This window comes from Drosophila mojavensis, unplaced genomic scaffold (assembly GCF_018153725.1).
Source record: "Drosophila mojavensis isolate 15081-1352.22 unplaced genomic scaffold, ASM1815372v1 contig_80, whole genome shotgun sequence".
NCBI classification, from domain to species: domain Eukaryota; kingdom Metazoa; phylum Arthropoda; class Insecta; order Diptera; family Drosophilidae; genus Drosophila; species Drosophila mojavensis.
In genome coordinates, this window is record NW_025318906.1 from 12,210,820 (window position 1) to 12,235,396 (window position 24,577).

Below are 24,577 nucleotides of genomic sequence, written 5' to 3' on the forward strand. Positions count from 1 at the left end.
AGATTTAATAGCGACTCAATAGCGACAGAGTGAGCAGAGAGGAATAGGAAAACAGACACTTGATGAGCCTAATCCCAGCTTAATCCCATTTGTATATCAGTAGGATTTGTGTACTGAGCAGCCTTGAGCAGCTCCAAGAAGTATTTTTGAATATAACCATTAAATCAATTTTCCATTGCATACTTTTAGGCGCGCTCAAAATTCAGCTATGCAAATGCCGTATTAATTAGCCGCACAATAGACGTGGCCAAGTGTTGCACTCGACACTCAGCTGCAGGTGCAATTATGTGAGTGCAGCAGCAGGTGGCAGCGAATTGCCACACTCAAGGTGCATAATTCAAGCCGCCTGGAGGCATGGGGCCCCGACTCAGACCCGGACCCAAGCCCGGCGCCATGAATTGCCCGTAAAATGCTCTTTGCGCTGGCCACGCAGCGCGGCTGGAGGCAAAACTTGAGCTGTTTATAGCCAGGGTCTTGAGCGCACTTACCACTTGCCACTTGCCACTTGCCACTTACGTGGTCCCTTCAAGGGGCAATAACAAAAGGCGCCGCAAAATGTTGCGCTGCGCCTGCTCATTATGTGCGTGCAGGAGGCGGGGCAGCATCCCTCAAGTTTACCTTAATGTAGTTAGCACTTGATTTCGCCTCACCTGTTGTTGTTGTTGTTGTTCTTGTTGGCCCTGTCCCACCTCCACCTCCACCCCGCCCCCGCTGGGGCCAGGCGCCAGCGTTAGTCGACAATTTCACGCATCCATTGCTTCCAACAACATTTGTTTTTCATCACTTTTGCGGTCCGGGACGAAAGGTCCCGGAATCATAATCTACGACCACTTCTGTCTGTTTACGGCCTGCGAGCCAAAAACCAAAAAAAAAAAAAAAGGCACCCAAAAGCCAAATATTTTCGCGCAACATAACAAAAGAAAAACAATGTGCAACATCTGAGTAACAACGTGCAACAGTGTCGAAAGTTTTCTTTTTTTGTTTTTTGTTTTTTAATGCTGTTTGCTCAGCCACTTAGCGAGGGAGATAGACGGGCCCCTACTCTGCCCTCTCACATTCGCTTTCATCATGTCATCCCGTTGCGATCTGTTAATTAACAGCAGTCATTGCTGTTATTATTATTTCATTACAGAGAGCAGAAAAATCGAATTGAGCTAAAATTAAATAGATTTATTATTCAATAAATTGAACGCTTACGCTTACAACATATTTGTGGCTAATTTAGTTTAATTTAGTGTTGGCTTTGGAGTAGTAATTGTTGGTAAGGGGGTGTGCGGGTGTTAAGGGGGATGGTGCGGTACATCTTCTTATTTTGAGAGTGCCAATGCGCAAACAGTTTTGTATTTTTTATTACTTTATGTCATAAGATAATTACTTTAGATGTATATATAATTATGTGTGTGTGTGTGTGTGTCTATATGGATTTAGGCTCTCATAATTGTATTTATGTCTATATACTATGCTTTATGGTTTATATGGTCAAAATGCAAATATGTGTGTGTGTGTGTGTGTGAATGTTCACTTAGAACTATATAAAGATAGAGTATACATATACATATACATAGATATATTATGTATATATGGAGAGATATTTACTACTACATAGCAATTATTGATATGTACACAAGCTTTTGCAGCCTAACACAATTTCGAATATTTAAAAAAAATAAACATTAATAGAGCAAAGTTAAAATATATTCGATTATTATTTTGTTTGTTTGTTTTTTTTTTTTTCTTTTAGTAAAACTAAATTTGCCGGGCCGGGGGGCGGAGCACCCCTAAACAACTAAACAAAAGTATTATTAAGTTTTTATCTGCGCTTCTGTTGCTTCTGCCTCTCTATCTCTTCTACCTCTTCTTCTTCTTCTTCTTGTTATTGTTGTTGTTGTTGTAGCTGCTTATAACTAGGGCCTATAAATAAATACAATGCTCGCAAGCTTGTCTTTTATGCAAAGTGTGTGGAAAATGAACATACATACTAATCGATATATCGTGTATATAGATATATATGCATATATAACTATATATATATATATACGTGTGTGTGTGTGTGTGTTTGTGGTTTCATAATGGGCGCGTGGTTGTAACTGCTATGTGGATGCACTTTTGTCTTAGCCAGGCTAACGAGTTTGCACGCACACACACACATACATGATTCCTTCTGTATTTACATGTGTGTGCGTGCGAGCGTGTGTATGTGTGTGTCTGCTTCATTTTTTATTTTTCTGAAAAATATGACTTTGGTATTCCTATTTCTTTCGCCTTTGCCTTGACCAATCGCACTCTACGAACTGGCAACAGCATCTTTTAGCAGCGACCCCACAGCCACGCCCACGCCCATGCCCACACCCATGCCTACACCTAAACCCACGCCCATGCCCCCATTGACAATGTCTTCAGCCGGCTGCGCCTCCTCCTCCTCCTCCACGTTTGCCTCGCTCTGGCCAACCTCCTGGCCGCCACTCTCGTTGGCCTCCTCCGGCGCTGGCTCCTCGCTGGCGCCGCTGCCTTCCGCGACTGCAGCGGGCGCCGCAACTGCAGCGTTGTCTGGCTCAGGGTCGGAGTCGTCGCCGTCGCCGTCGCCGTTGTCGCCATCGCCGTTGCCAACGCCGTCGTCGTCGTTGCCGTTGTGACGCTCGCGTCCGCCTGGATTGGCCACCAGCATGCCCAAGTACTTAATGCCATTCAGCTCCAGATTGACAATCAACTGCTGCTCGCCATTTGCGCCGGTGCCTGTGCACAGAAGCGGATGAATGATTAGATTGGGAACGAACGCTCCTAATTGGATTGCTTACCATTGCGTGCCACTTGAAACTGCATGCCCGACAGCAGGCTGAGTGTCTCGAGGGGATTTAGCTTGAGGCCGCCTCCACTGCCGCCTCCGGCTTCACCCACGCCGCTGCCTGCGCCGCTGCTGCCACTGCTGCCGCCCACAGCTGTGCAGCTGTCCTTGGAACTGGACTGTGCCTTGCCGGTGGCGCTCTTCTTCTTGGTGGAGACCGGCGAACTGTGACGATGGCCGCCCGAAGCTGATGCCGTGGTGGAAGTGCTGGGTGAGTTCTCAATGGCCGAGTCATCCGACTTGTCCAGATGATTCTGATGATGATGGTGATGATGATGGTGGTGATGGTCGAGCTCATGATGACCGTTCAGCGGCTGGGGCTCGCTGTCGTCGTGCATGGACGAGGAATTGCCGGTGGTATTGTGCTCAGCATTGCCGTAGTCATCCTCTGGCTCGCCATCGGACGCGGCGTCCTGTTGCTGCTGCTGCTGGAGCAGCTGCTGCTGTTGCTGCTGATGCAGATGATGGTGGCTGTTGCTGTTCGCCTGGTGATGGAAGCCGGCGGCGGCTGCCACAGCGGCCATGTTGTGTGGATTCAAATAGAAGTTAGCGGGAAAACCGGGTGGCATCAGGCCGCTGCCCACACGTTTCGCTGGCGGCGGCTGGTGGGGTGCATCATCCTGATCCGCCGGCTCTGGCGTCGGATCGCGTTCGCGTTCTCGTTTAATGTGATTCAGATTCAGAGTTGGCGGCGAATCGGATAGGTTCAAGGCTTCGCTAAAGGTGGGCGAAATGGCAAACGAAAAGCTTTACGGTTAGTGTCTAAACTAAGCGCAAATGGTGCGTGCCTAGGCTACACACTACGTATAACACTTACCGCTGCTGTGGCGACGTGTGCGCCGAGCCATTTGGACTGCTATTGTGATACATGTGCCACAGCGCCACCTGTGCACTCAGCGCATCGCGCGTGCTCAGCTCCGGACTCTGGGAGCGCTGTCGCTGCTGCTGGTGGTGATGCAGCGACTGTTGCTGCTGCTGCTGTTGTTGCTGCTGCTGTTGCTGTTGCTGCTGCTGTTGGTGCTGCTGCTGCTGTTGGTGATTGTGTGTGGCAGCCAGCACAGGGTTAGCGTTTTGCTCCTTCTTGGCCTGTATGAGCTGCAGATACTCCATCATGCGATTCTCGATCTCCTGCGTCATCAGATTCGGCATCTGGCCAAACGCCGGCCCGCCCATCAGTCGGCGGTGCGCTGCGGCGGCTGCTGCCGCTGCCTGCGCCTGCTGATTGTTGGCCGCCGCGGCGTGTGTGACCAGAGCCAAGGGCGACATTTGTTGCATGCCACCGGGCAGTGGAGCTCGCGAAATGGGTGTCTGCAAGAGCCAAGGAGTTTAGTGAACAGAAAGAGAGAGAGAGAGAGAGAGAGAGAGAGAGAGAGAGGGAGATAGATGCTTACCAGCGGCATCTGATTGTGCATCGCCTCGTATTGGCCGTAGCTGGAGCGACGTCCTTCGCGCCGATTGCCATCGATGGCCGCCTGCAGCTCGGCCGGTGTGCTGAGGTTCTTCTTCTCGCACTCGTACGGGTACAAATACTTCATGTATCTGAAAGATGCATAAAATTATTAATAAGCGCAGCAAACATGCATCGAGTGCAAGGAAAACACATTGCAGCGCTCTGCTGTCCTGTCGCCTTCACGTTTATATTGAATTATCGTGTAAATATGAAACGTGACGAGCTCAAGAGCAAACAAAGGAGCAGCAGCCGGACAACCGGGCAGCATGCAACATGCCACATGCCACATGCAGCATGCAGCATGCAACAGGCTTTAGGCTACAGGCTTGCAACTGCAGTCGATCGATCGTCGCTTGATCGGTTTGCCGATGTTTGATTGTTTCGTTCGCTTTTTATTTGCTCGCCAAGCAGAGGCAAACTCTATTTGATCAACGCATAGTTCTCGAGCAGGTGCCATATACGAACTGCAAATACTCTACGATTTGCACTTGACTTACTGTGTGCGCAGCGTGAATGCGGCACTGGTGATGCTCGATGGCAGATGCAGCCCCTTGATGATCTCCTGCCAGAGCTTCTTGTTGATGACATCGACGAGGCCGCCGCGCGCTATCACCAGATTATATAGTTCATACAGATCCAGCACCGATTTGGCCATGATTGGCAGTCGATTGATGGGTGTGCCTGTGTTTGGAATAAAGAGATCAAATACAGATAAAATAGAGATAAAACTTCGATATACATGCAACTGGAGAAATTAGCAATGCGTTTTGTTTGCGCCATAAAGCAGCTTCCACTTGTGGCATGTAAATGTTTTCTAATGCGCTTGTTAAATGCAGCAGCAAGCAAAACACGATTAAACGATGCCATAAAACAGATTTATCGCATTGCATCCTATCTGCCCACGCCACGCCTCTCTCGCACGTTTCGTGCCCCGGGGGCAATTAACACTCGTTGCTAACAACAACTTCCAAGTGCAGACCTCTCTCTCTGTGTCCATCCGTCCGTCTGTCCGTTTGTCTGTCTGTGTGTGCACCGATAAAAACATAAATAAATCCAAATCGATATCCAAAATGTTGCCGGCATACACATGTTTGTACATGTGTCTATATGTGTTTATGGCGGCTAATCATCATCATCATCTGTGGCTCATCAGCTCAGTTCTATTTCTCATTCGAATCGTATTCGTATTCGTATTGTATTATTCGATTTTCACTTGCCACGCCTAACACCCATTTGCCTGCCTGCCTGCCTGCCCATTTCATTTTGTTTGGATGCGTCCAAAAGAGTAAAAAATCAAATAGCAGCAGCAGCAGCAGCAGCGACTGCAGGCCTAGACGAAGCTCAAATACCCTGCACTCTTGACTGGGTTTATGAGAATTGCATTGAAAGGTGATGTATGGAACAGAGCATAGAAGTCAATTTCACATTTTAGCCGAGGCATACTCGTAAGTATAACAGTTTCAATAGTACAGTTGCAACCCATAATATCTATAATTGATATTCATATGACATCTCAATCAAGTTTAGCATCTATTACAATCGAATTTTGCACAATAGAGCAGAGCATAGAAGTCAATTTCAGACTTTACCTAGGCGTATTCCTGTATAACAGTTTAAATAGTACAGTAAAAATTTATAACATTTATATTTGATCTCCATATAATTAGATGAGGTCTCTATCAAGTTTAGGATCTATTCCTACAGCTTTAAAAGTTGATGAGAAGCGCATAGAAGAGCGGTACTTGAAGTTGAAGATCGAAGCTATACCAAAACTTTGCCCTAGTATAACAGTTTATATAAACCTTCAATAGTTCAGCTAATAACTATCATTTATAATTAATATAATAGTAATTATGTTTATTTTTTTTTATTAATTTTAGTTTCTATTAAATCTTCTGCTCTTCACATTCTATTCTCTTTCTCTCTCTCTTTCTTCATAGCGATGTACCCCTTTCGTGTAGCGCAGTGGCGCATATAAAAATCAAATCAACTTGCATAATTGCTGTACGTGAGTAACTTGATTTTGTACACTGATTCAGTGCGAGAGTGAGCAGCTCTCCCCCTCTCGCTGCCCCTCCCACTGCCCTGCCCTTGCCCCGCTTTCATCTCAAACGATACAAATACAATTTTGTTGAATATCATTTAATGCTGCACGGCCGGTGCTGCTGCTGCTGCTGCTGCTGATGCCAATGTGGCCTCTCGAGTTTTTATGAGCCCGAAGGAATCAATCAAACTCGTTGATGGACGTGTTGATTGAATGAAAATACGTTTTTGTTTTTTATGCATATAAACAAATGTGAGGCGGGGCGCGGTGCGGCGCAAGCGGGCAACGATGATTGCATATCAGAAAAAAATAAAAAAGCATAGGGAATAAAAACGAGTAAATCGAACAATTTATTTTGTGGTCCGTGGCTAAGGACAAGGCCAGCGGAGCTGGGGGTGTTTTCGATTGCGATGATGCGATCATTTGGATCACTGCACGAGCCACAAAAACCAAACAACAACAACAACAGCAAGAGAGAAAAATATTCACAATCAATGCAAGCAATTTAATGATTAACTTTGCTCCAGTCTCTCAGCGATCATTAAACCCGAACAGAAATGTTCAAACAAATCGCCAACTTCGCCTCTGGCTGCCAAACTTGCAGCTTGTTGTCGATCGAATTGGCCAACTCCTCGGAGTGGCAGCAACACGCACATGTTGCACATGATGCTAACAAATTTTGGATTTTTTTTTTTTTTTTTTTTTAATAATCATTATTATTGTGCAACTAGTAAACTTTATATATCGTATAAACCCTATTTTGATTGAATGAAAACTATGCTCTTATACTGAGGATCATTAACTGGAATTGTGTATTCCCTAGCAAGCTTTTGCGTCCATCCTATTTACTTTTGACATTTATAGAATATAGATTTATTATATTTTTATATTACTAACTATAAATATGAATTATTATATTTTTATATTACTAACTATAAATATGAAACGCTCTTTCCTAGTTAAGATCTTCTGTGTTTTGCCTAAAAATCATCAAACAATTTTGTTATTTTATATTCACATGATCCCAAGTTGTCCTACAAGGCCTCTCTAGCTTATCTCCCACCGTACAGTGGATTTACCTCCAGTATTTCCTCATTTTTTGACATCAGACAACTTTGACTTTGATATCATCCTGAACAACATTCAGAATATACACAATAATATCCTATATGCAGAACAGAAATATGCCATGGTGAAACATATTTCTCATTAACTTGAACTGTAATAACTTGAGCTGATGTGATCCTGAATAACACTTAGAATACAATACAATAATTTCCTATAATCAGAACTGAAATATGCCATATTTTTGATTAGCTTGAGTCAGCATACCTCGAGCTGATATGATCCTGAATAACATTCCGGTTCAGTAGATCCAAAATCTCAAAGCTCTAAGGGTTGCAACTTTAAAATCCTTTTTCTTAAATTCCATATTATAGTATATAAGATATATTATAAAGACATAAATTCCAATTACTTTGCAATTGGTAAATTCCTACAGTCAAATGCCCAGACAATTGTAAACAAGTTAAAAGCAATTTAGTGAGTTGAACGAATTTGTAGTTGGGCAACGGCTGATGACAAGCGACGATCGCTATAAACGGTATTTATTTATTTTTATGCATTGTTTTCCTAGATGTCATGGCATTTTAATGGAATCTAGAGAAATTTGATAGAGTCTGAAATCATAACGCACCTACTACAGACAGTCCCTCACCCCGCCAGCCTGACAGCTGATTTAGTTTGGGTTGGCTGTTTGAATTTGAATTTGTATTAGTTGTTGTTGTTGTTGTTTTTTGTGATTTTTTGGTTGGCGCTCGCGTTCGGACTGGATCTCGGTGGGAAGGGTCTGTCAGGCGAGCACTGAGAAATATCTACAGAAATAGCGCGCCCGGTTGATAAGTGATTGACGTCTTTTAATTAAGAATTGCGCCGCTCTTCGCTGCACAAACACAAACATACGGGCCACAGACAGAGACAGAGATAGAGACAGAGATAGAGATAGAGTCAGAGCAGCAGTCATAGGGAAACATATTTAGTTTTATATATTTTTCAGCATAATTTCCGTTATACGTTATACGTTATAGTTGTATAATTGTACAATATCGGAGAGCAGATATAAATATAGTTATAGATACAGATACAGCTGTGTGTGTGTGTGTGTGTGTGTGTGTGTGTGCACCGCATTTTCGGGCGACACTTTAGACAGTCAGTCACAGACAGAGTCACAGTGACTGTCACAGTCGCAGTCACAGTGAGCGCGCTGCCTGCACATGCATACATACATGTACACACATGTCAAAACTTGAACGCATGTGACAGATTAAAATCCATTAAGTTGTCAAGCATTGAGAGATATGTGTAGCTAAGCATATATATCTATATATATATGAATGCAGTATATATGTATATATGTGTGTGTCTGTGTGTGAATTAGATAAAATAAATAAAAGAAAACGAAATACGAATGCAAATTTCATTGCTCTGTGGCCGCATGTTGCAAGTCGAGCTTAGGCATTAGCATGTTTATAAGGCAATACATGCACACACACACACACACACACCAAAAGCTCATGTGTATATTTAGTGCTTGTAATTTAGCTCTTTGGCTTTTTCTTTGCACAATCTTTTTGCTTCGCATGTCGCAAATGCAAATATCAACAAATTTAATGCACTGCGGCAATGCGCAAATACTTCAACGTGGCTATCGCGACTCTGTGACTGGCCAACAGCAGTGAGGACCTATACATGTGTGTGTGTGTGTGTGCGTGTGCGTTTGTGTTTGTGCCACAGGAAGTGGCATTTGTTGTGGGCCAAAAAGCTCACGGCCGTTGCATGCCACATGCTCAAGCCCATTCAACTGGGCAATTGTTAATTTCATTAATGACGAAACTTAAAAATAGTCGCAATTTGTTCAGTGTAGCATTTTTAAGTACTCATGTGCATGGAGAGAGAGGGAGAGGGAGAGAGTGCGAGAGCCCCCCACGCCTCCCCTCCCCCCTTCAACCATGCGTTGCAACGTTTGCTTGACTGTAATTTGGAGTGACAAAACGACAAAAGTGCGGCATCATTTTGATGATTTCTCTGGCGTTCGGTGGAAATTTCTGCATATTTTAATGCGCTCGCACAGTGGAGCCGACAAATCAAACGGCAAAGTGCCGAGAAATTTATTCAATTAACATAATTTGAGTCCGTCCGAAACGCAAACACTTCAAACTTGCCTAGCTGAGTCAGCAGATGCACATGCAAATGCAAATGCAACAACAGCCGATCAACAGAGAGCGTCAAGTGTTGTTCAAGTATGCCTGCCCCACTGTACCCACTGTCCCCACTGTACCCACTGTACCCATGTCCCATGCCCCACTCTGCCCATGCCACATGCCCATATAGAGCTGCTGGTAGATGCACTTACCGCGCTTTTGCATAAACGAAAACAAATCATCGAGAAACTCCTTGCGCTTGGGATCATCATTGATTTCATAGAGCTGCGAAATAGAACACGTAAAATTCATTATTATAACTGTTATAGTTATTATTATTATTGAGTGTATATATTAACATTGGTATGAGCATATTTTCATTAAAATGATTATCATTTATTAACATTCCAATAATCATATTCTAGATATTTATTTTATTTATTTATTCATTGTCAATTTGATTATCACGATTTTATTAAATTTAATTTTAAGATCTTTGTCATTGACATTATTAATGTCATTGTCATTACTACGATTATCTCTAATAATAATTATTTTTTAAATTGAATATAATAATCATAATCATGCTCATTGCCATTACTCATTACTCATTATCAATTTAAAAAAAATTATTTTAATTACAAAATTGAATATAATAATAATAATAGTAATCATCATCATCATAATTATAATCATTATCATTGTCATTATTAATTTAAATATATTAATAAAATATTGATAATAAATAAATAAAATATTTTTAATATATTACTAAAAAAAAAAAAATCCTATACAAATCATAATTATTTTCCATTTCGGAATCTTAAATAAAATCAGCACTGGCATTATCATAGCCATGAGCATGCTCATTATCATGATCATTTACATAGCCACAATCATGTAATTATCATTATTTAATATTTGTATATATGTATAGTCCTAATCATAATCCCTAGCTTCAATCATAATCATCATCATTGGCATACTAATTATCATTATTAGTATTATAATTATTACGCAAATTATTTATATTATTGTTCGTCAGAGTGTAATACATTCCATTATTATGATTATTTTCCATATATAAATATACATATATACAAACATACATATATTCATATATTATTGCGCTAACAATCAATGAACAATAATAGGGGCTCAAATACTTGACTTGTGGGCCAATGGATTGGCACAAAATGGTTGCCACACGCTATTCTATTGTGTTGTGCAGTGTTGTTTACTCGTGTTTCTCTTCTGTTTTTTGTTGTTCGCTTCGGTGTTGGTTAACAGACAATAGACGCCGTGACATGGCTCGACCCTAGGTCTGGCGACAACAGGGGCGCGTGTTTCTCTAAATGCTACTCTCTATCTCTCTCACTCCCTGTCTCTCTCTCTTTCTCGTTCTTCACTCAGTCGCTCACTCACTGGGGGTTGCCAGCGCTTACGCATACCAACGCAAAACGTGTGAAACACCCCAATGAGCATTAAAAAGGGCAAGGCTTGAGGCTTGAGTTGAGCGTGTGAGCGAGTGGCCTGGCACAATTCATAATTAGGTGATAAAGATGAGAATCTTTGTATGTAGTAGTTATGTATTTAGGTCTCTATGTACAGCAAAATATGCAGAATGAGAAGGGGCAAGAGAAATGCGATAAACTCTTTGTATAAAGAGAAGAGCAATAAATTCATTTCAGATCAATTCCGAACATTGGATATAAAGAGAACAAAGGCAAATATGTTTGTTTATAAATCAGCTAAATATATTAGAATAATTTTTAAATTTAGCTAAAGATATGTTAAATAATTATTAAAGTGTGAAAATGCTTTTTTTTAATTTCACAAATTTTACTTTACCCTACTATCAATTCCAATATCATAAATTCCAGCTGCTCCTACTTCTATTTTCATGAAAAATACTACTACTACTACTACTATTTTTATGAACCTTACAGCTACTACGATTTTCATTTATCTTTGGTCCTCGACTAGCCAAATATTTATATTATTAAATTATTTAAATTTGGCTAACTGAAGGAATTCGAATAGTAGAAATTGAAGCTAGTGCAGCTGCTACTATTTTTATGATCTGCTGCTACTTCTACTACTATTTTCATTTGTTGTTGCTACTAATACTACTAATTGCTTGAGCTACTACTATTACTACTACTATTTTCTTGAGCTACTACCATTACTACTACTTTTTGCTTGAGCTACTACTATTACTACTACTATTTTCATGATAATTATTACTGCTCCAACTACTACCACTACTACAACTACTACTACATATCCATGAACCCAACTGCATACCTTCTACACCTTTCTCTGCACTAATCAGGCTTCGAGTTTACAAAAAAGATTCTCAATCTTATGGCATTCCAGCAATCTATATTCATGTAGTATTCTAAGTATTCACTAGTTGTTGTACATATTCGTGATTATTCATTTCTCTTTTATTTCGTATTTTTTCTCTCCCTTTCTCTCTACTTCATGACTCCTCAGGCGCACACTCTGACCTTTAACCCATTTGCCAGCGAAGTTCCTTTGGCCATATGTGTTTTGTTTCTTAGTTAAATTATAGGAGCCTAGCTAAAACCTTCTGCTATACGTACACACACACACACACACACTCATATCCATGAACCCAACTGCATACCTTCTACACCTTTCTCTGCACTAATCAGGCTTCGAGTTTACAAAAAAAATTCTCAATCTTATGGCATTCCAGCAATCTATATTCATGTAGTATTCTAAGTATTCACTAGTTGTTGTACATATTCGTGATTATTCATTTCTCTTTTATTTTGTATTTTTTCTCTCCCTCTCTCTCTCTACTTCATGACTCCTCAGGCGCACACTCTGACCTTTAACCCATTTGCCAGCGAAGTTCCTTTGGCCTTATGTGTTTTGTTTCTTAGTTAAATTATAGGAGCCTAGCTAAAACCTTCTGCTATACGTACACACACACACACACACACTCATATGTGTGTGCGTCTCTCTGTGTATAAAATTAATGACAACATCTGAGTGAACTCATCAAATTTGGAATTCATCATACTTTCCGCCTACTAAGCTAAGGCACAGGCAAAGGCCCAGGCACAAGCCCAAGTCTTGGCTCTGGCTTGGAGTTGCTGTTGCCCTGTGTTGCCTCTGTCTTCGGCTTTGGGTGCACATTCTAAGTCAATGCGAATGATGATGAACTGCCTCGCATCCCCACTCGCATAAATGATTTAAAACGCGACTGTAGCCCAGCAACACAACGTGCAGATGCTGCTGCTGCTTCAGCTGACTCTCCGTCTGAGCTGGACTGAGGCTGAGGCTGAGTCTCTGACTCAGAGCCCGCGCCGATTCATTGCCATTGCCCCCAACTTGAGAGTTGGAACTACGAATTCAGCGAATGCAACTGCAACACACAACTCGCCGCAACTTCGACTGGCTGGCTCGGCTCTCTGGCTGCTTGTTTTTTATGATGCACGACGCCCACAAGAGTTATAGTGTGTGTAGAAATACACATATATATCAACATTACTTATATATATCTGTCTATATGTGTATATGTTTGCATATGTTTGCTTGTATGTGTATCAGCATATGCGTATTTCATATATTCCGCTTTATGCCGGCTGCAGAAATTGATTGAAGCTCAACTTGAAGCGCTTTTACGTTTAATGCTTTTTCACGGACTTTTGGCCAAAAACCAAAAAGAAATAAATTTGTTATTTATTTATTTTTGCTTTGCATTTTTTTTTTTTTTTTTTGGCATTTTTAATTAAACTTTTGAGTTGAGTTTGAATGCCTATGAATTGGCAATATTTATGATCATATTTGTTGCAGTTGTTGTTGTTGCTTTTGAGTACCTCCTGTATTTGATCCTCGGAGATGAGCATGTTGGCAATTGATTGATTAAGACACACACACACACTCAAACACTTTTCACTTTTCACTTTGTTTTTTATTTTCTTTTTTATTTTCTGTTTAATTGCAAACTTGTTGCACTGCTCAACGGTTTTTCGATTCTCCTTTTCCTTTTTCTGTTGGTTTTTTGATCAACTTGAATATCTTTCACGCAGGTTGCAGCCACATCGATTGATCAACGCGACGATGCAACGCCATCAAAGGTCGTTTATCAACTAAAAATATGTGAATGTGCCGTCGAGTGCAGCAATCGACGCTGACGTCGCTGTACAAATCAAATATGTGTAAGTGTGCGTGTGTGCGTATGTGTGTGTGTGCGTATCTATGTGCGCCTTGGGCTGCACGTTTGCCTGCCTCAGCTGTCTGTGTGTGTGTGCATTAATAATATGTACCTAATAAAAATGAAGTTCGCTTTGGGTTAGCCTGCCCAGGCAACCCTTGTCCAAATCCGTATGGCCCGAGTCCTGGAAATCGGTTGCGGACTTGCATCACAGCAGCAGGAGCAGCGGCAGGAGCAGCGGCAGCCGCAAGCGCAGGTCAAGTTCACAAATCCGCCTAGTCTTTGGCAATAAAACAATAAAATACCCTAACAGAAGTTCTAGACCAATCATAATCGTTTTTATAACTACACACACATGAGGACACATGGCAGACACACACACATATACATATATAGATACACACTCGGGGTTCGGTTATAAAAATAATCTCACTTATTTGTCGCTAGCATTGCGGACTAGTACCTAAAAATGTGTGCTTGAAATTTGAATCCTTGATTCTGGGAATTGTCAAATGCGTTTTGCCAGATCAAAGTGTGTGTTAATGTGTGCCAGTGTGTGTGTGTGTGTGTGTGTGTGTGCCTGCGTGTGTGTGTATAATTTATAACTATCAGCATGGAAAGTGCAAGGTTTCCAAATGGAAATGCTACTAAAAATTATATGACAAGATCCCGTTGCATGTTTCTCTCCGAGTTCGCCTCGTTCGATCGCCTCATAATTTGTCCAGTCTCATTTACACATGCTCATTACACACACACACACACACACACATACAGAGGCACACATGTAGTATGTGTGTATCTTGTGCACATATTTATTTAAGAATTTCACACTCGTTATTGAAAATCTGTTGACCAGATTTTTGTTTTGTTCACTTTAATTAACTGAAATTCGTTGAGGTTTCGTCGTTGCCTTCTTTATTTTTCTTCTTCTTTCATTTTTGTTGTACTTTATTGCCTTTGTTGATTTAAGCACTTCTTTAAGTACAGTGCTTACTGATTAAAAACAGCTCAAAGGCGAAAAATATAAATGACACACAAATCAAATCCATCTCGATTGCAGCAGCAATTTATTGAATAAATAAGCATTTTGAGAGAATTTCATAAGATTTGCACAGAATGGAATGAGGTAAAAATGTCGGATCTCAGTGACTCCAAAATATCCGTTCAATGTATAATAATTGTTAAAAATAAAAATCTACGGTAATTTCGAATTTTTTTGGTTTTAATATTTTGCAATATACAGGTTTACCGGATGGATATATCTACTACATACTGTTGATGCTTGCTGGTTGGCTAATATGGGTATATCATTTAATATCATTTTTAACATATATACTAGATCTAGTATATCCCAAATTGAGTTAAAAGAAGAAAGTCTGAACGATCTTGAAATGAGAATACCAAAGAGCATCTACTTAAAATTTCAAAGCTCTATTTAATTCTTTTCTCTTATAGTATATAAAGTATGGCCTTTGCCACGCCTTTAACGAATATACAGGGGGCTAACGATGGTTTCAATATCTAATCTGTCCTCATCAAGAGCGTGCCACACCCATAGCCAAGGGACTATGCAAAACCAATATACTCTCTTCATATTCTCACTTTCTGACATTACATAAAAAAAAAAAAATCCCAAAAGCCAATTTCACTACAATAAAAGTACTAAAAACTTAAAGTGAAAACTTTTGCCGTATTGCCAAAAAGTCCGAAATGAAAACGAATTATATTTACGTATGGGCTGGGTCTGGTCTTGAGCGGGCCGAAATAAATCGATTTTCGAAATGGACCAATAAAATGTAAGTTATAAAACAAAAGTGAACTAATTTTAAGAGTTGCCAACGGCGATAATTAATATTAATTTTTTTTTTTTTTTGTATTTGTGTTAATTATTTGAGAACGTTCGCTGCCCATAATTAAAATGGAAATTCATTGCCTTTTCGTACAAATCGGCAATAGAATAAATAATTATTAACACGAAATAATGGGCAACAGTGCGCCAACAGTTTCATAATCCAGAAAGTGCAATTGAGCACAAGAATATTAATATATACATATATATACGATATATATGTATATATGTATATACAAAGGAAATGTTCGTATGATAAAATAAAATAAAATAATATTGGAAAATGCTTTGGGGTCTGTCTATAATTAAACATAATTATTCAGTATGTACAGATAATTGACATTGATTAATGAGAGCAAGCCAACTACATATATATATATGTGAATATATATGCATATATATATAAAGCAAAACTAAATCATATAGAAACGAGGAAAAAAATACCAAAATAATATTTCGTCTTCGTCTGAAGAGATGAAGAGCTGAATAGATGGATGGATGGATGGATGGATAGATGGATAGATGGATGGATAGTTGCTTTGGATGTCTGATGATGATGACGATGAAGGCGAGTGGCGGTTGGGGCGGCAGTCGCAGTCGCAGTCGCAGTTGCCCCACACCCGTGTAGAATGATTTTCTTTTTTGGCATCTCACGAGGCGGCGGCAGACAAATTCAAAATGGCTTTTCATACGCGGCAGCTACTCACTCAATTAACATAATTATCGTTTTGAGCAGCGCTGGCCACATTTTCGCAAATTAATGAAAGCCGCCATTTTGTGGCGCAGCAGCGGCATCAAACTGTAGCTTCTTGAAAGGGATTAGGCAACCAAGAAAGGGGTCCAACGGAACCTACCAGAAGCCAGAGAGCAACCGAGCAGAGCAGAGCAGAGCAGAGCAGAGCCAAGCTGAGCTGAGCTGTGCAGAGAGGCTCGCAGCTGGTTGGTAGGCGTTGGCTGGTTCACTAAGCCGGTTTGCAGCCTCGGAAGGTGTTATAAGCGTGAAGCGCAGCTATACAGATACATTTGTATCTCTCTTTATGTGTAAGGGTCAAAGTTTTTATAGTGCATAGAGAATGCGGGCTGTTTGATGAATTGCCAAAGAGACTCGGACAGTGGGAGAGAGTCGGTGTGCCGGAGAGTCAAAGAGTCGAAGGGGGTGTACGCGATGCGCCGGGCCATTCGGGCCGAGCGAACGTTAATCGAAGTTTAGTTTTTATGGCCAGCGGCAAAAGCTGTTGCGGTTCACACGGCGCAACAATTTGGCAACGAACGAAGCCCTAGAGTAGACCCAAACTATTTTAATTACTCGAGATTGTGCACTTCTGCTACAAATTTCACGCTGGCTCTGCAGCCATGCGTGTAGAAATTCAGGCCTAAACAGCCCAACACTTCTGGGCACTTGTGGACCGCCCAGCATCTCTCGTAAGCAGAGCCAAAAAGATGAATAAACCGGCTATTTTCTCACCAAATTAGAGCGAGAGTGTGAGCATGTGTGTGTGCATGTGTGTGTGCTCAAGATGTGAGCATTAATTGCTCAATTGCAGCAAACCGGAACTCTTTATTGCATGTGAACAGCTTCGGGCCGAAGCGTCAAAACGAGATCAAAACTTGGCGCATCCCCCGGCTGCACTCGTAACTGAGACAAAGAGTGAGAGAGGGAGGGAGGTAGGGAGTTAGGCAGAGATAGACAGAGACACAAGCTCGACTCATCTTAACGGAAAGGCAACTGGTTCAAGATCTTGGCTATTAGCCGTTAATTGATAGTTTGCCTAAACGGCTGGACCCGACCAGCCTCTGCTCCGCATCGCCGCATCGCCGCATCACCGCATCTCCCCTAGAGAGTCTTTAGTTGTTGTTGTTGTTGCTGTTGCTGTTGGCTTGGCTTGGCCTGACTTGCCTTGTTTGCAAAGAGATTAAATTGACTAACACTAACCTGTCTGACTTGTTTGTACTGCTCTTCAAAGCTCCAGCCATTATTCTGCTGCGATGAATTGGATGCCTCGCTGGACGTCGATGAATTTGATGCGGAATTAGCTGCAAAATGACGCGCTGAGTTCAACAGTTTAAGCACCGGCTAATCCCCAGCCCCATACCAACCTTCTTTGGCGCTTGGCGCTGTCGGCGATGCAAACGAAAAGGGATGCCCATTGCCGGCATTGTTGTTGTTGTTGTTGTTGTTATTGTTACTGCTGCTGTTGTTGTTGTTACTGTTGTTATTGCTATTGTTGCCAGTTGCATTGGTCGTGCCGCCACCGCCACCGCCACCGCTGTTGCCTCCACCTGGGCCACCTGCATTATTGTTGCCAGCTGCCACAGCTCCTCCTGCTCCACTTGCAGCAGCAGCGGCGCCCCCATTGTAGCTGGCGCCATTGCCGGCCGCCGCATTGGCCGCATGGCCAAAGGATGCAGCTGCCGCGGCGGCTGCCACCGAATTGTGGGCCAGCGGAAAGGCCGAGCTGATCGTCGTGGGCAGCATATTGGCCCCGAACGCAGCTGCATGCGCTGCCGCCGCATAGTCCTGTTCCTGCAAGCCAAACGAATGGGAGTTGAGGCCGATTGGTAAAACAGAATTAAACATTTTTACCTCCATACGGAATTCGATGCGAACTTTTTTTTATCAGAATAAATATTATTTACGAATTCTACGATTTAAATTCCAAATCACACAATTTGATATAAAAAGTTGTATTTAATTGAAAATCATTTTATATAAAATTCAATGACAATTTTTTATATTGTATATCAAAAAATTGTTCTAAGGTGTTTTTGTTCCTCAATTTTGATATAAATATATTATTAATATTATTTATTATTTTTCCACATAAAAATTAAATGTGAATTTCAATTAAAAAACATCTGATGTGCTTGTTGTGGAATTTTAATTAACAATTGTTATTGTTACAGTATTTATATAAACATCTCTATAAATTCTTGAGTGATGCATTAAATATTTTATTCAGTATAGATTGTGCTCGCCTAAGTTGCACTACTATTTTCTTGAATATTTTACTCATTTAAATAGTAGTGCAAAATAAACACTTTTTTGAAGATTAGTTATATATTTATTGATTTAATAAATAGTTTTCATTATTAAAAATATTTATTTTACTATTTTTTCTATATTTTTGAACTTTATAAATTTGTTTATTTAGAAACATTTTTATTTATTTGTTTATTTTATTTTTTATTTTATTTTATTTATTTATTTATTTTATTTTTTTTGTTAACTATAGTTTGATTTTTGCTTAATTATTTTTTATGATTTTTTTCTTATTTTACTTTTATATATTTTGTTTTATTTATTATTGATTGTTTTTATTTATTTATATATTTTTTTTATCTTTTTACATATTAATTTTTTTTTTAATGAAAAATGTATTCCTGTTTTATTTTATATCTATATATTTTATTTTATTTACTCCTCTTTATTTGATTTTTTTGATATATGTATATATTTTTATTTATTTTCTTAATTTTTTCTAATTTATTATATTATAATTTTTATTATTTTTTTTTTTTTTTATATTTTTATTTAATTTAAAAAAATATTTATTGCAAATATATATATATATTTTTTGTTAGCTAACAGTTTTATTAGAAACAGCAACTACTCTCATATGAAATTGTTGGACTTTTACCTTCAGTTACAAGATGCACTCCAAACTCTCTCCAACTTTTGTCTAACCTTTAAGTTTCCTATATCCCCCTTCGGCCCCTCTCTCTTGCACATTTAGCTTTCCCCGCACCCTTTGCGATCCACAAATACTAGATCAGTTCTAATTGCTTTGACACTCACCATGAGGCCCACTTTCATGTCGCGCACTTGCATCTTGAGCTTCTCGAGCACGTCGCTGTGCTGGAGATTTGGAATGCTGTGTAGTCCGCCGATGCCCATGAAGCTGCCCAGAGCGTTGAGCGGATGATTCGGCGGCAGTTGATGATGATGGCTGTCACAAGCAGAAGAATGACAATTGAAATAGATGGATAATGTAGCTGATCAAGCTAATATGTATGTGTGTGTGTGTGTATGTATGTGTATAGCTAAGGCAAACTCACCTGAGTGGCAGATCTGTTTGCTGCTCTGGACTGGCAAAGTTGAGGCCAGCGCCGCCGGCGACTGTGTGACTGAGTCGAGCTGCGATTGCCGCCTTGGCGCTCAGCTGATGATGTTCACCGTCTACCGAGTCGCAGTCGCGCATCTCGTCATCCGTTCGATCGCCGTGGGACTGCAACAGAGAAAGGGAGAGCGAGAGAGAGAGAGAGAGAAGAGAATTAGTGCATCAGACATTGGAATTGATAGTGGCGCTTATGTCAAAACATGCCGCATCGATTGCGCTCAATGAATCTTGGCCAGGTCCATTGAACGCCACGATCAATGCGATTAGACGCCCGCTGTGCTGGCCAAATGTTGAATACTTTGTCAACTTGCGGCGGCTTTGCAGCGTGCAGCGTGCGGCGTGCGGCGTGCAACGTGTTGCGGCTGCGTGGGCAGCACTTAGCAAATGATCATTGTTCTGGCCAAGTCCATGGCAGGACAACATTAACACATAAACAAAGAGTGGCAGAGAGAGAGAGGGGGAAAGAGAGCTCCAGCAATTTCAATTGTATTGCCAGCGAGGCGACAACAAAGGTAACCACTTAATAAATTAACAATGGCAAGCCGGTAATGGCAATCAAGCAGAGCCACAACCAGACTCAGACCCAGAGTCAGTGTCAGAGTCAGAGCCAGACTTAGAGCCGCAGTCAGAGCCACAAGAGCCGCAGGTCCGTTCAGGCCATTAAAGGCGAGTGTAGCCGCTTTGGCCGCCAGGTCGTTGCAAGTTACAGCCATGGCGTATCCGTGGCCACAGACGTTTCAAGCGTACTATTGCCAGCCGTGACTCTGGCTAGAAGTCCGCTACGCTTGGCCGGCTCTTGTTGCTGCTGCTGCTGAGGCTGGTGTTGCTGCTGATGCTGCTGCTGCTGCTGCATGTCCGCGGTCCGGTCTTTGCTTTTTATGCATTTGGAGAGGTGCAAATTAAGCGCATCTGTGACTGTGTGCAAATCGGGAATTTTCAATTTAAACACATTCAAGCGGCAGCCAACCGATAGCAGCACAAACACAATGTAACCTGCCCCGCACAATGTAAGCCAAGCTGAGGCAGGCACAGGTTAGACTGAGGCTAGCTAGTCCATCATCATCATCATCATCATCATCATCATCATCATCAGCAGTTTGCAACTCTTTTCATATGTGTATACAACATTTATCGCCGGTATCGTTATTGTTGCTGTTGTCGTCTTGGTTGTCGCATTGCTGTAATCATAAATGCAACCAAAACCAAAGCACACATAGACATAGACTGAGCTCTATGCGCTGTATGAGCTCTATGGCATTCGCAGCAGCAGCAGAGCTCTAAAGTTCCAGGAACTCTTTGAAGTTTGGCGCAAAATACAAAAGCTTTGAGTAGTACGCATAGCTCTACACTGTGACAAATTGTTGTGCATACTCTAGTGATATGGCAGATATTAATTAGTTGATAAATCAGAGCTGAACTAGGGGAAATACGGCTTGAATTGAAGGTCTTCCAGGTCTAAAAATCAAGCTTGAAAGGCCTAAGATCTTAATGGAGTAATGAATGAGCTCAGAATTTGTTTAAACCAATAAAATGGCATATGAAACTTCAGCTAGCTCTTTGATAAAGTCCATTTAATATGAAAGCCAATCAATGTTGATAAGAGTATATCCATTATACTGATACACTTGATTAAAGGACATATTGACTTAACACTCTGTCAATTATCGAACATATTGAAACGACTCTGTGAATTTTACCTACAAATTTTTACTTATGCAAACTTTGAACTGCTTATTAGCTGAAACAATTTGAGGACTTGAGTTTATAAACATGCACATTGAAGCCTTTAAATTAGCCAACAAAATATTATTAATAAATTGTTTTGATATACATACATACATATATAAAACTTTTAATAGATAGCTAAGAAAAATACATAAACTATATCTTAACTGTACAGCAAAAAATAGATAATATTCATAAAAATTATATATATTTTTATCAAATCCAAATATTATTCATATATTCTTCTCTTGCACAAATGATCATATAAATAGTTCGTAACTCATATCAAATGGATTTCAATGCAGATAATCAATCAACATTCGGGAATTGTACATCTCTTTTTGATTAATCAAAATTCCATTTTAATTCATTTCAACAAATAGGCTTTGCTTTAGCATTTCTCTCAGTGTATTAGCCGATTGCGTATGTGGCAAAAAGTATTGGCAACACCATTTGGTTAACCCCAAGCAAACTGTTATTCCAAACTGGCTCGCTCAACGATGCAAACGCGAACGCGGACGCGCATAATGAAATGGTAACGTCTCGCTCTTGCCGCTGTTTAGTGGCAACAGCCTCCGCCACCTCCGCCACCTGCGCCCCACCCCCCCAACAGATTCCCGCTCTCGCTCTAAGAGTCTCCCTCTCTCTGTCTGGCTCTCATCTTGTGTGTGGCTTATATTGGCGCATATTGATCGCCGCTCGCATTGGATGCTTTGCGCTGCATTGGGTTGGTTAGTTAGTTGGCAATTCGCGGTTACCACATGCATCCAGCCATATTTGCATACACACATGCATAACAATGCAGACACATGTGTGTGTATGTGTGTTTGTGTGTGTGTACATCAAATTAATGTAAGTTATCGAATCCATGCGAAATATGTGCACTCAGAGGCCGATGGACGCTTCGCTGGCAACATTTTAGTTGCGGTTAGCCGTTGCCTTATTCGCCTCTCATTTTGTTGCCATTGCTGTTGACCAGGCCCAAACAATAATTGTGGTATTGGGCCTGGTCTGTGGCTGCCCCAGCCACTGCCAAAGGCGTGCAGTTTACGCCGTGTTGCACCTATAAAATGTCTAATTAATGCACAACGAATTTGCGCCGCTTTAATGTTGTTTGTACCTCTCTCAGTTGCGTGTTGCACACAACAATAACAACAACAACAACAACAAGAACACCAACAACAGCAACAAAATGAAGTACATTTTCTTACTTTGCTTGATGCACTTCATTAGCCAATCGATAACCAGGCGAGCTCAAGATATGAAATCTATATGAATATTGGATTCATATACAGAAAATTATTTAAGAAAATTTCATTGAAATTGAAAATTAATATATAAAATATTTTAAATTGAAGTTTAAGAAAATTCATAAGAATATTTGATCGTAGAAGATCAAAACTGGATAAAAATATTTAAATGGAGTTAATTATAATTAATTATAATTAAATATCTGAGCTCTGAAGTTCCATAAAACTAGTTAAATATATTAAATGATATTATAATTATATAATATTTCATATATGCATATGTCTCTAATATAAATCTCCATAAAAGAGGCTTAATGTATTAAATGATATATTTTAACTATATAATATTGATTGTCTCCCATTTATTTTTCTACATAAAAAATGACTCAAAGCAAGTAAGAAAAATTACAATCGGTGTCTATAAACTTTGTAATATAATGAAAAAAAAAAATAATAATAATAATAATAATAATAAGATGTCAAAGACATGGTCGACATGGATATGAAATATTTATTCTTAGCCTTAGCAGGATTCTAGAGGTATTTTCGGTATGTAAAGACATACGAATAGACAGTCTGACAGACAAAGCCAATATGCCCAATCAGTTCATAAATTAGTATAACCGAAGCTGACGAACAATTCGAAATTGCATTCCTATTCGATTTGCATGGAGACTAATGCAGTTTCTCAATTACCGCCCAGCTACAGCCATTGTCATTGCATATCTGTCTGGAGGTCTTTTATGTGCGACGATAATTTAATATCTCTATGCAATTATGTGTAAGTGTCGCATAAATCATGAAATGACGATAAGCTGTGCCAGTTTTCAACTATTTGAAGCAAAAGCCGCTAATGATCTTATTATATATACGAAGTTGGAACAAAAAAGAAAAATATATGTCGCCAGCTCAGATAGATTTCCATTGAGTTATTTGTCTAGTTGTAGATAGTATTTAGTAGCACAAGCGAGTTCCATTAATTTGGACTCAGCCTGCATTGATAGAGTCGTTCGGTATTATCGCGTTTCTTTTCCTCGTCTCTTTTGTAACTTTCATAGGAAAAGGCCGAAAAGACATTAAATCGCAATTAGACCTGCTGCAGAAGTCCCCGCGAAAACCCAATGAGTGCACCCACAATACCAAGATACGAGCAGCTACATGTGTAGTACTCACATTAGAGATACGACAATTGCGGGCAGGTATGACCGGCACAGGGTCCGGGTTCGGGTCTGGGTCTGGGTATGGGTATGAGTATGGGTTTTGGGTCCCGTTCATTGCAATTTACTTTAATAGCTTTCAATGCACCGCAAATGACGACGACGACGACGACGACGGCGACATTTGTGACAATATGGGGGCACAAAGAGCCGACTGGGGCAAATGTGGATACTATCTAACGGCGAATTGCATTCGTATGGGTAGAATATTCAATTTATTTGCCGTTGACAGTTTTTATCACTAATTAGTTTACATTAATTTCGATAGAAGCGCTTGAAAATAATTTATCTTAATTTATTATCATTGCATTTGACCACAAATGCATTTTAGTTAATTTCTGTCTGCTGTTGATGTTCTTGTTGTTGTTGATATGAGCAACAATTTGCTATTGTTGCACTGACAAATTGTCGGAAGCACTCAGGGTCGTCAGAGAAGTGACGTTGCTGCCGGTGCTGCTGCCGTCGGCATTGACATCCAGCTTCGCTCATCATGCGGATTGCGGCCTGCACGGCGGGCAGCGCGGACAGAGCGGACAGCCGGACAGCGCTGCGCCGCATGTGCAACATGCCGTGCTAATTTAAAACAAAAGGACGACAAATCCATAATGCGTCGAGTGCCGCAGTGCCAAGCTGTGAAGGGCGCAGCATGCAAACAGGATCAGCTAGCTACCAGAGGCGGAGGCAGGCAAC

The 24,577-nt window shown here is 40.7% G+C and overlaps 1 protein-coding gene and 1 long non-coding RNA gene across 9 annotated transcripts in view; one reads left to right on the forward strand and one right to left on the reverse strand.

The window, feature by feature from the left end:
- Nucleotides 1–1,149: 1,149 nt before the first annotated feature.
- The window catches only part of LOC6579629 (protein dead ringer), a 30,637-nt gene continuing 7,209 nt past the window's right edge, over nucleotides 1,150–24,577 (reverse strand). For 3 of the 8 annotated variants that reach the window (XM_044010570.1, XM_044010571.1, XM_044010568.1), the window contains exons 2-11: nucleotides 19,634–19,803; nucleotides 19,374–19,524; nucleotides 17,675–18,101; nucleotides 17,511–17,626; nucleotides 9,749–9,821; nucleotides 4,790–4,973; nucleotides 4,234–4,381; nucleotides 3,660–4,150; nucleotides 2,796–3,589; nucleotides 1,150–2,733 (exon numbers count right to left, since the gene is read on the reverse strand). In XM_044010570.1, coding sequence (XP_043866505.1) covers nucleotides 2,285–2,733; nucleotides 2,796–3,589; nucleotides 3,660–4,150; nucleotides 4,234–4,381; nucleotides 4,790–4,973; nucleotides 9,749–9,821; nucleotides 17,511–17,626; nucleotides 17,675–18,101; nucleotides 19,374–19,524; nucleotides 19,634–19,803 — 3,003 coding nt within the window. In that variant the 3' untranslated portion in view covers nucleotides 1,150–2,284. Of the gene's footprint in view, nucleotides 2,734–2,795; nucleotides 3,590–3,659; nucleotides 4,151–4,233; nucleotides 4,382–4,789; nucleotides 4,974–9,748; nucleotides 9,822–13,390; nucleotides 13,494–17,510; nucleotides 17,627–17,674; nucleotides 18,102–19,373; nucleotides 19,525–19,633; nucleotides 19,804–24,577 lie in introns of those variants that run through there. The other 5 variants (XM_044010569.1, XM_002005475.4, XM_015163785.3 and 2 more) reach the window with 5 other exon arrangements.
- On the forward strand, nucleotides 14,813–15,360 carry LOC122757670. Its single transcript, XR_006357786.1, has 2 exons — nucleotides 14,813–14,854; nucleotides 14,972–15,360. It is a non-coding gene; the product is annotated as an uncharacterized LOC122757670 (long non-coding RNA).